General features: G+C 37.5%; 1 protein-coding gene across 5 annotated transcripts in view; it reads left to right on the top strand.

Moving 5' to 3' along the window:
• Positions 1-12,123, top strand: part of LOC117215037 (transcription factor AP-2-epsilon) — a 201,616-nt gene that overhangs the window by 160,156 nt on the left and 29,337 nt on the right. For 4 of the 5 annotated variants that reach the window (XM_033461421.1, XM_033461422.1, XM_033461417.1 and 1 more), the window contains 2 exons: positions 6,408-6,623; positions 6,835-6,886. In XM_033461421.1, coding sequence (XP_033317312.1) covers positions 6,408-6,623; positions 6,835-6,886 — 268 coding nt within the window. The remainder of the gene's footprint in view (positions 1-6,407; positions 6,624-6,834; positions 6,887-12,123) is intronic. The other variant, XM_033461419.1, reaches the window with a different exon arrangement.

Genomic DNA, 12,123 nt, shown 5'->3' on the forward strand with positions numbered 1-12,123 from the left:
GACCTTTGGCATTCCCTCGGGGAGAATGCCAGGGACGCGTTTACTTTGACTGAAATATGCCAAGCGCTGCAATCCTTAAGACTGTATCGGAGATGCGTAAAAGAGGTAAACGATTTCTCCACCCTGTTCTTTTGGTTTTAATTTGCTTTCTCGTTTACGTGACATGTGAAACTTGCGTTGCATGGGAGACACGGTGAAAAATTTACAGGATCAAGTGCGGAGTAAACGCGTGGGGCCAACTCGTCAAGGTAACATTGGATCGGCGTGTAATCGGAAATCACCGATCACTGGATAAAACGATTAATAAACGCCATTTCATCTGCCGATGACTAATGTTACGTCATACTCGATCTAACTGAACAACAATGATACGGTAGTTTCTAGTCAAATGATTAAGGGAAACGAGAGGTAGACGAATGAATAACGTTGTCTACAGTTGAGCAGAAAAATCGATAGAGCTGTTTTCTTTGGTGGAGATCTTGTTGACAAAAATGAAAAATTAAAAATTGTAGTTTTCTTATGTAACGTATTACGATTCAAATAATTATTACTTGTGTCTTAAGATACCATAAATGTATCATAAATATGTATCACAATCTGCATCGTAAATATATTTATGCATAAATGTATGTGTAAATTGATTGATCGTAAAATCTGTGTCGAACATACAATTTATGATCATGTTTACACTAGTGCTGAGAGTTTAATATTAGGTGAAGTAAAAAGTTCTGAGCGCTTTTTCGCTTTATTTCGACGATGAAATTAACATAGTCAAGATTATTCGATTTAGATTAAATATGCGCCGTTTTGTTCGATTACTTTTGTCCATTTTGAAGGCAATTTCATAATTCCGCGGTTGAAGAAGTCCTCGTCCCTATTGGTAAAAAACTTGACCAGCTCATTTTCACAAGCCTCTCTTGAGGCCAGTTTTGTACCATCAAGAAAATTTTGCAAAAACTTAAAAAGGTGATAATCGCTTGGTGCCAGGTCTGGACTGTACGGCGGATGCGATAGAACCTCCCAGCCAAGCTCTCGGAGCTTCTGACGCGTCGTTAAAGATGTGTGCGGCCTGGCGTTGTCTTGATGGAACACAACACCTTTCCTATTGGCCAATTCTGGCCGCTTCTGGTCGATCGCCTGCTTCAGTCTGGTCAGTTGTTGACAATAGAGGTCCGAATTAAGTGTTTGCCCCGATGGGAGCAGCTCATAATGGATGATTCCCTTCCAATCCCACCAAACACACAATAAAACCTTCTTGGCCGTTAATCCACGCTTGGCGATCGTTTGGGCCGGCCCACCGCGATTGGACCACGATCTTTTTCGGCTGTTGTTCTCGTATGTGACCCATTTTTCATCGCCAGTCACCATCCGCTTCAAAAATGGGTCGATTTCGTTACGTCTCAACAAAGAATCGCAGGCATCAATTCGGTCCAAAAGGTTCTTTTGCGTCAATTCATGTGGCACCCATACGTCGAGCTTCTTCTTGAGACCAGCCTTATGCAAATGGTTCCAAACGGTTTTCTGGCTAATCTTCAGTTCCTGGGCAATGGAATAAGTGCTCACATGCCGGTCCGACTCGACGATTTCCATGATTTTATCCACATTTTCGACGATTGGCCTACCAGAGCGTGCCTCATCTTCGACGTCCATATTACCAGAACGGAATCGTTGGAACCACCGCTTTGCTGTTGCATTCGATACTGTACTGGGTCCATAAACAGCACAAATTTTTTTGGCCGCCTGCTCCGCCTTTTCACCTTGGTCGTAGTGGTACTGAAGAATGTATCGAATTTTCTCTTTTTTTATCTCCATTTTCGAACGCTGTAACACACAACTGGCTTCACCGAACACAAAACTGACAAAGAACCTTTTTGATGCGTAATATCACCTTGAAATCGGTGTATACTATGACTCGATGCGATGTGCACATCGTGAGATATGGCTCACTAAAGACATCTAGCGAAAAACGCTCAGAACTTTTTACTTAACCTAATACATATTTGAAAGCTATGGAAGCCAAAGTTTGTAGTCGATGTAAATAAAATCGTGTGCGTTCTATTTCACGAGAAACGTTTTACAAAGAAGAAAGAACAGATGATTCCGCTCCCGAAAAAGAGACGACAATGCCAATAATCAAGCAAGTGGTTCGGCCGATTCCAATAGTTTTATCCTTGAAAACGAGCAGCGTCGTGCTTCCTCTATACATCGTAGCCCACGCGTTTTATACTGAATTATAGTATCTCGTCTGAATCCCTTCACAATCTCATATTTATGCTCGAGAGAGTACAATTTGTGACAGCCTCTTCGATAAGGGATCTTACGATTCAGAAAATCTGCCTCATTGTGGGACGTCTTTCTCACGGGGAAGAGTTAAATATCGAGTTGTTACGGAACAATGATGACAATCTAGATACGTTCTTCACATTTTATTAACAAGAATATTTACCTTATGAGATTGAAAAATTGCATTGAAAAAAGTAAACAATTGCAATAAAAATCCGTATTGTTTAAAACTATCTTGTTCTTTGATTGAATTTACGATTATATTATTGCGAAAGAGTTTCTGCAACAGATACACCATACTTTCCTTCATTTCGAATGCGTACTCGCTTTCTTCTTAAATCAATAAAAATACCTTCTTCTTTAACATAAATCTTTATATTGTCTGAAAGAACAAAGAAAAGAAAATATGTACTTTTTATTTGTACTCAAACAATTTCATTACACGTCTACACCACTAATATAACATTCTGTCGAATCATCAGCCAATATAATGAAACCTCAACATCCTCCATTTCCTTAAACTCCATCAACCACCAATTTGCAACGGTCCGAACATCAAATATTTGCTCCCTCGCATAACAGGTATTATCTGCAAAAATGTTACGTAACTCTGAATCTCGATTAACATGACAACAAGGAGAAGGTAAAGGCGTGCATGTGTGTAAGTAAGTGTGTGTGTGTGTGTGTGTGTGTCGAATTACACAAGAGGAAATATGGGTAAGACTCGCTAGATCGTCGATCAGAAGGGATCGCCGTGATATCCGCGGCGTGGTCCCATTTATCAGTATCGATACCGCGAATGCCAACCGTCGTGACTTCACCTCACCGCGGCGTTTAACGAGAGAAAGGCGATCACATTTCATCTCATTAGTCGGCTGGCATGGTTACATCAATTTATAACTAACGCGGGCCGTCGATAGATACCGGTAGGTAGCGCTCGACCACTTAGCCGAGTTAATTAGCACCGCGTTTCTATTTCTTTGGTCGCGTGAAAGCCGGGCTCTAAATGGTCAGGACATCGCACACGATGAATCGTGCGATTTTCGATGTACGACAACTCGCGACCTAAGCCCTAAAACGGTCGTAATTTTTATAGTTAACAAAATTCTAGCTTGTATTTTATCGATTCTTGACCACGTAAGGGATTCTATTATTTTTATTAACCCATTACGGAGCACCGTTGCGTTAATGCAACATTTCATTTGCAATATTCTTGCAATCAATCTACATTATCAAATTCTGCTTTCTAACATTGCGATCGTGAAAGGCAATTCCAAAGATTCGCTCAATATCTTTTTCGTCGCTATTTCTTTCACGTAGACCCTACACTTTTCCGAGATTTTAAAGAAGTTATAGTATTTGCAACGTTATTTGGGAAAAAAGTCGAATATTTTACGAACGTTCATGTTAAAAAAGTATTGATTAATGTTTGGATTTTAAGATTAAATACCATAAGACTGAACAATTTCATGTTTATCGAATGCACATACCTATTGATCATATCGAAGTTCATCATCGAGTTTCGCTAATCGGGATCTGCAACGTCGCTATGACATTCATGTTGATAAATGAGCTAGGTAACCTATGCCTGCTGAAATGTAAATGAGGTTATAGGTGTACATGCGCTTTTTTGGGATAGCATGTTTGCATGATGAGACGACGGTGTACGGCTAATTTGCCACTCTCGAGTATTAATATTAATGTCAGTGTCCGGTGGGTGATGAAGAATGTTGTAAGTAGTTAATTAGATGTGAGAAATTGTAGGGTGATTTGCATTAGTATAGTGGCTATAATCGTTTTTACTTTCTAGATAAAAATCTTCGTATGCGAACATCCTTGAATGTCATCGAATTCATTTATTTCGTGTATTTTATTCGACGGTTTAAAAATAGTTTAAAATTATTTAAATAATACTTTGTTAGTCCTATTTAATGACTTTCTAATACTTTTACTTGGTAAGATATGAAACTCATCTAAAATTCATTAAGGTATAATATATATAGGACTATGAACTTATTAGCATATATACGACTGTATCATCGAAAGTAGATTTTAATTGTTTTACCGAAAAGGATTGTAATTACGCAGTCGTAAAACGATGACTAACATTTTACTCGGAAAGAAGCAATAATTAATGGGTATCTAAGAAACAAAAAAAAGTCACAAAGAGAAAGTAGTACCTGCTCTTACATTGGTAAATATAAAATTATCGCTTTACGTTTTGGGCTTTGTATTAGCTACTTTCGTCTCATATTTCCTCACCATTACATCTCAAACCATTAGAACTGTTTGACTTTGTTCACTAGATCAAATACTTAGTATACCGAAGCTTCATATTCGCTATTCCATTCGCTATTGAAAAGCGAACGTATCGCAACGATCTAGAATAGTCGTAACGGAGAAAACGATTACAATAGAACCAACAATCTGGAAAAGAAATCGGAGAAACGTGCGCAGAGATTTCTTCTCGATGCGAGAATCGCGTGGATCGCATAGAAAAGATGTACGACAATAATGGTAAGGGCTCGTAATACAACCGTATTTGTGACACGGCCGACTTGCAGTCTAGATAAAATCTCTGGTTTTTCTCGCTATATGTGATTAAGATTCCGAACATATATCTACCTTGTATTTCAATTCTTGGAAGATTGTCTTCGTTTTTTCCCCTCTATATTTCTCTGTAAGTACGTACGTATAGTTTCTTACATAAGAGACAAACTTCAACTTCGCGCCTGTAAGTACACGAACGTTAATCAAAATATGCAATTCGTTTTCGGTAGTAACAATTAATAAACAGTTACATGGATCTCACGGAGGAGTAATCACGCATACTTAGCCAAAGCGTGAACATTGAAAAATAATATTTGGTTACCGTATAAAATCGACGATCGTAAACATCAAGTTCCATCGCTTTTGAATTTTAATCTACTCATCCTATTATAATACTGATTATAATAATTTATGTAGGCAATGATATAACTACGTGTGTACTGAATGACAATAATAAATGTGATCTCTGGTAATAAACAAATATTTATGAACAGGTATGGTTATCGTTTACAACCTCCACACTGTGTCTTCTTAATGTATACGCTTTTGAAAACATGCCGTCGGTATTGCGATTTATAAATTTAATTTTTCTCCGGTTCGTCGAACGAGTGATATCGCTTAAAAGTGCGCTGCCGAGTAATTTACGTAATCGATACCGGATTTACTCAGCTTTTAATTGGTCTTAATATTGGACGTTCGCCTCGGTGAATTATCAGACCTGTTGAAATTTTATTTATACTTTGATTAAATTAACCCGATGTCACCGGATGGATTTATGGTTAATCTTGATACTGCTGAATGCAACTCGTTCCACGAAAATCGCACGCGAATTCACCACACGCAAGTTGATTTTTATAAATTCTCCGAAGAGTTTCTGTATAACGATTCCTCACGAAGAGGAAACAAAAAGTTGCGCGAATCAAGATTCGACTAACATTATTGCATTACGTGCTTCTACGCGATTATATCATGAGTTACTCGTCGAATCATCGAGACTTGGTCTAAAGGTACGAGAGCTGAGTCTTATTTCAATTTGACGTTTAGAAGTATTCATTATTTTGAGAAGAAGCTATATAGAGAATCTAGGAATCTAAGACTTAATAGTAATAGTAAGAGATTGTTATGGGAACATCAGCAATCGTGACATAAAAGGAATACGTGTTGTTTGTTGCAGAGTAAGCAGGCTACATTAGATTCCTGATATATCGTAACCTAAAAGATACGTTGTACTAACGTTGACAATACGCATAGAATGTACACTGCACGTGTTTCTAAATAAATGTATTCATGGCAACGTGCAGAGACTTACTAACAAAGTATATAATTAGCTATACCACGATTATTTCCATTGAGAGATTCTTTCATAGTTGAGTAATTTCGCAATTAACTCGAGTAGAAATCTTCGATATTTACTTTTGCCGATCGTATCAAGTAACTCAAAAATAGAACAATTCTATATCTGACCTAATTTTATTCTTTGTCTTCGCCAATTATAATTTTTATTTGTAAGCACTTTTTCCTATTATTTGTCAATATGTAAGTGAAGTAATATTTCTTTTGATATTTAATTTCAGACAAATATGCATGCGTCGTTTCCGTACGACGGTGGGCGCAGTAGTGGCGGAGGTGGTGGCGGCGGAGGTGGCGGTGGCGGTGGCGGCGGCGGTGGAAGGGGCGTCGAATATGGCGCTGTTCGCCGTCCTGACGCCCTTCTACCACCCCCAGGTCTCGACCAAACCGACCTCGTTCTCCACAGCAGCCTCGTAGACGACCCCCAGGTGAGCGACGATGTACGTAATCACAACACATTTTCTCTATTGAAATACTTATAATATTTATGAAAAATTTCAATCTTAATTACTAACATCATCCAGCAAATTTAAAAGACAGAGACTTAAAGAATTAATTTCTACGATCTTTCTCTTTCAATTCAAAATATATTCGAATATTGCTTTCTTATGAATGTGTTTATTTTAATCTTTTATATTATTTTTGCTTCAGAACACAAATGTAGACGATGGAGGGTTCATGAACGACCTGCCTCTCCTAAAAAGTAAGTAATATCTTGCTTTCTGCTACCTGCTACATTATCAATATACATTGCCATAAGATCGTGTTAAAGTATTCCATTTCAAAGTAAAAACGTTTATTTCATTTTATCGCGATAATTTTACTCCACCTTATCTTATCTCCTTTTCGTCCTACCAGTTCCTTACGAGTTTGATGCGCATTATCAAATGCGCCACTCAAATTTGCTACCTTATCAACGTGTTATATCGCTGAAGATGTTTTCTTAATTTCCAAAGCCATATAAGCTGTTTTAACACCACAAACATCGAATCTCTAACGAACCGACGAATTTACGCGATTCAACGGCGTAAAAAGCGACGTTTCAGGTAGGGATAAATGGAAAAAAAAGTAATGGACATTATCTCGGCGTGGAAAACGTGTCGGCCGCGCAACCGGAAATATAAAGTAGCCATGCCGGTAACTTGTCGCTTTTAATTAGAATTTATCTCCCAGAGTGTCGTATCGACTGCTCCTCTGTGAACGGAGTCTGAATTTCAAACTACGCCGAGAAGATAAAAAGGCGGATGGCCTCCATCTTCCTTCGCCATTAATACGCCACTAATGGTCGTAATTGCAAGGAAAATGAACCGCGACCGGACGTCATTGCGATCGTCGATCGTCCATCGATTTCTCGTGGTATATGGAGGGCTGAGAATCATATCAATGTAAATCCGCTTCACCTTCTATGAGACAGCGTTGGACATTTGATAATTTGATTATAGTTTAAACGAAAAATAAAGATTATCAATTGCGTACAAAATGTTACAAAATATGTTGGAAAATATTGCATAGAGATGACTGAGGTTTAGTTCGAAAGAAACATCTATGGATTACCTGGATTTCTCTCGACATTAGAGTAGGTACTGTGTACTGAAAACCACAATCATGCCACATCTAATCTTTCCTCGACCATTACACCATTCTTGTATGCCGAGATTCCTCGTTACGCGACAATAAGGCAAAAATAAACAGTTACGTTCCACCAAAGATCAACTGGTTTTTTGATCGAATATTGCCATTCTACCAATTAAGATAACCGCGATGAAAGCTACATAAAGTAATTCGTTGATTCCCAAACAAATAAATCCAATTTCCACCCGAAAATTATAACTCAGCACTTCGAAAAATTGATTTCTTATTTTCAAATCGGCGTCAAAACAGGCTAGATGGCTTCGAACTAGATAAAAATCTATACGCCATCGATCTAATTAAAGGTTTATCTTTGGAATTCGCCTAGCCGATAGTGGGTCGCGCTTTCACGTCAATCTTGCTACGGATTCTTGGAACTGTAAACATATAGATAACCAATTTATACAGATTGCAGCATAGTTTCGTTTAACACACGCAGACACGATAAAATTCTCATTAAAATTTAAATTATTGCATGAGTAGAATAGGGATATCGAGGTGGCAGAAACTGCCCAATATGCGCTATTACGTAACGCTGAGCCAGTTATCCGACAATGATGGGAAGGGAGAATGTGTCGTGGATCGTGACGATGTCTCTGTTATAAGAAATCGTGCGTTTCGATCGATGATGATCGCGTGTGTCGATGTGAGAAGAACGTACCGCAGCCAGGTGAACGTGTTGCGAAAGTGTGACGCGCGTACTTTGTCAATCCTCAGTCGATACTCAGATTTTACTCTCAGCTATACTTTTTTCCGAACGGAGATCAAAGAATTTCTATCGTAAATTGCCGATTGTATACTCAAATTTGTCTCATAATTAAACAAAAGAGTGGAGGAACTTATATATCGATAACGAAGAATTATTGAGTCACCACTGATCATTGGCTAACTGTGAATCATTAATCGTTTTACAGTTATCAAAGTTTCGAAAGAAGATTTAGCCTATCGCGCTTGTCGTAAGTTCGATAACAAAACACAACGGCAACCCTCGACGATTCTTGATTTTTCTGAACAGACAACACAATGCCGGAAAAGGTGTACCGGTCACAATATACTGTACCGTATAACTAAATACGTTTCGGCAACGTGTCAGAGGTGCGAAGGAGAAATAAAACTAGAGTGGATGTGCCCGCAGGCGGATCGGATTTCGTTCATTGTCATTGTAATTTTTTGGCAGGGCGCAGTTTTCGGGGCGTTACACACCACAGGGGTATTACCTACAGATGGCTGTTTGTTCGAGTGTCACCGTGGGTTATTATATGCCTCGTTACTTGCCCTGTGACGGCTTATTTGGCCAGTTTTTCCTTCCCTTCTATTTCACTCCCCGCCGCCATTGTCCCTTTGTTTCCAACGACGTATCCGACATTGTGTCGTCGAATTTAGAAAGGTTTATCCTGACGCGTGTTCACTTTAACGTGACTTCTTTTCTCCTACCTACGTGCGAGATTTCGATGTGGTTCTTTTACTTTACAATCTTTATACTTTACAATCGAGCTTGTACGATGAATCTTCCTGACAAAAGTCGCTAAAAGTACCTTAGAATTTTCTTAGACGTTAGAGTAATATATACAAATGATAATGTACTAAAGTTGACATTTCTTTCGACACGATATATTTTCTAGTAATTTCTTGCTTTTTCGTATTCAATTTGTTTGCTTAAAGTATTCTTGTTGAAATAATTTATTGTTTTATCATCTGTATGATATTTCCGTCTCAACGTGCCAAATTCATAATTTCAATTTGTTAAACCCAAAATTATCACTCCCCCGCCCACATTCTGGTAAAAACTGCTCGTCACCGTTGGAATATCGAGTCGGTTGGCGAGAGCAACGACAAATACGTACAACCGACGACACAACATACGCGTTCCGTTTCTCGGAAGCCGGTTATACAATTACTTGCAGCTTACCTTGGCTCCTTCGTCACTCCTCGACGTGCTCCAGTTTAGCAGTTTAACGTTGCTCCGAGGTATACGAACGAAATGAATTTTTCTCGGAACTTCGAGCTGCAAGAAATTCAAAATTAAAAACTTTGTTCGTTGATTGAGGAAATTCAAGAACATTAAAATATATTTGAAGAATAAAAAAAGCAATTGTAAAAAAATATATTAGTTCGAAAAATATTATCGCGAGAGCAGTTAATTATGGAGAACAGGAGAAGAATAAAAAATTTATATTTGGCTTGAAAAAGAAAATATTCCGCAGTTCATTTCAAGTTAGAATTTTTCGTTTGCTTAAACATTTGGTGACTATAACTGCAGGTCGTGGATAACTACTTGGAAAATCATTCTAAATTACAAGTTCACGTTGCACCGTGTAATCTGACATCTGTTGTCGTCTGCTTGCAGTGTTCATCAGACATTATTTGGTGTAATCTGTTCCTCTTTGGATAAAGAATAATATATCGAGACTCTGACAATATTTACAAACCGAAAGATTTACAGTCAAACTTTACAACTGCAAGATACTTTTACAATTTTCCACTGCTTTTGATTCTTTTTTAATTCCAACAAATAATCACGAGAGAAACGCGAGAAACATTAACGAATTTTAAACGTAAGTAATTTCCTAGCTACTGAGTCTGCATAAAGAGAAAAAGAGATCCCCGTAAGGAATAGAAATAAATAAGAATCGTAAGGAATGGAAACGAGTTTTTGTGGTGTCGGAGGCCGAGCCATGTTAGAACTAATTAATCATTCAAATGAGGCCAACAGACGGCACGCTTTTACTATGTTAATGATTTTTCTAATTTACCTGGTCAATGGCGTCCGGTCAATTAACTTTCGTCGTTATGGAACCTCCAAACAGCCACGTTACGCATTGTGCTTTTAAATTACCGAACGAACTTGACGTATACTTGGTATTGCCAACCGTGACAGAGCTCGAATCTGAAAATTATGCGCGCCTTTCCACGTCGATCGACTTGACTTATGACCAGAACCGTAATTTACTATTTACGAAGCCTGAACATGGTATGTTTTGGCTATCGTGAGAGTTGTCAGATTTGTTTTATTAAGAAGGTATTATGATAATATCATTTTAATCTTCGACAAACCTGTTTCACACGTTCAATACATACGTGTAAAGTCGTCTTGTTATTGTTGGTAAATGAAATTTTTTATTTGTGTCAATGAATTGTATAATTTGTAATCTACGAAGTTTTCCGTTTGTCGAATCTCTTATATTATGTCCACTTTTCTTGCGTGTAATTTTTACGACATATGAAATTCTTCGTTCGGTATATCATCAAGGTTGATTTTTAATCACCAATTATACTTTGATCGAGTGCACGTTGAAGCATTTATGATTTTTATATTAAAATGGGAGAAATTTCGTTCGATCATTCATTAGTCGTCACATTTGAATAATCCGTTTCCCTCGCATCTTTTAACACAGTAAAGATTATATATCGTTCAACTATTTTACTAGCATTTTATCTACATATCTTAGCGGTTTAATTGTGGGGCATTAAAGAATTGGTTACATCATACACAAGAAACCTGTTTCCAATGAAACTATTTCTATGCATCTTTTTCTTATTTGATTACATTTCTAGCGGCTGGTTGCATTGCTAATGCTGAATTTTACATTAGAATTCGTGTCTCGTTATCCCTTCTCTAGAATAGCTTAGGCAATAGTGATCTTTGAAAAATTAAACAAGACCACTTTTTAGTTGACCAAGAATATCATACCAAACTTCATATATTAAGTTTCAAAGACATACAAAAATTTTACTCATAATATTTAATTACATAGAACTATGTGCAATCGTGTTACACCATAATCTTGCTCGCCATTTATCTAGTTTAACCACTAACTTCAAGATAAAATCCTCTCTATAAAATTCATCTAGATACTTTCAAACAACCTTATCCCACGATAATTTCATTTGATGGTTCCACAATTTATCAAACGTACTAATTACCTGACAGATTACACATTTAAAAAGTTTAGTAACACCAGATCCGTATCAACTTCTATTTATCTCAACGCATTTGCTAACATGAATTTTGGTTTGGGAGTTCGATGTTATACATATGTGACAGGGATAATTTTTCTTTTCATAGTCACAGCTATCACAGATAAATTAAGAAAAAGAACGAAGCCTTTGATATGTCCGGGATAGCCTTAGTAGGAAAAATATTAACTGAAACGAGACTATCCAAAAACGAACATTGACTTTTCTTAAATCAAAATTTATACATAATGTAAACAATATAAAGAACATAATACGATCTGCTCTAGTTTTCGTTCCAATCATGGCAGCAAACGTGTCAACAGCAAATGATAAAACTTTCTGACAAATTCAAGC

The sequence above is a fragment of the Bombus bifarius genome, unplaced genomic scaffold (genome assembly GCF_011952205.1).
Source record: "Bombus bifarius isolate JDL3187 unplaced genomic scaffold, Bbif_JDL3187 scf7180000009343, whole genome shotgun sequence".
Classification (NCBI taxonomy): domain Eukaryota; kingdom Metazoa; phylum Arthropoda; class Insecta; order Hymenoptera; family Apidae; genus Bombus; species Bombus bifarius.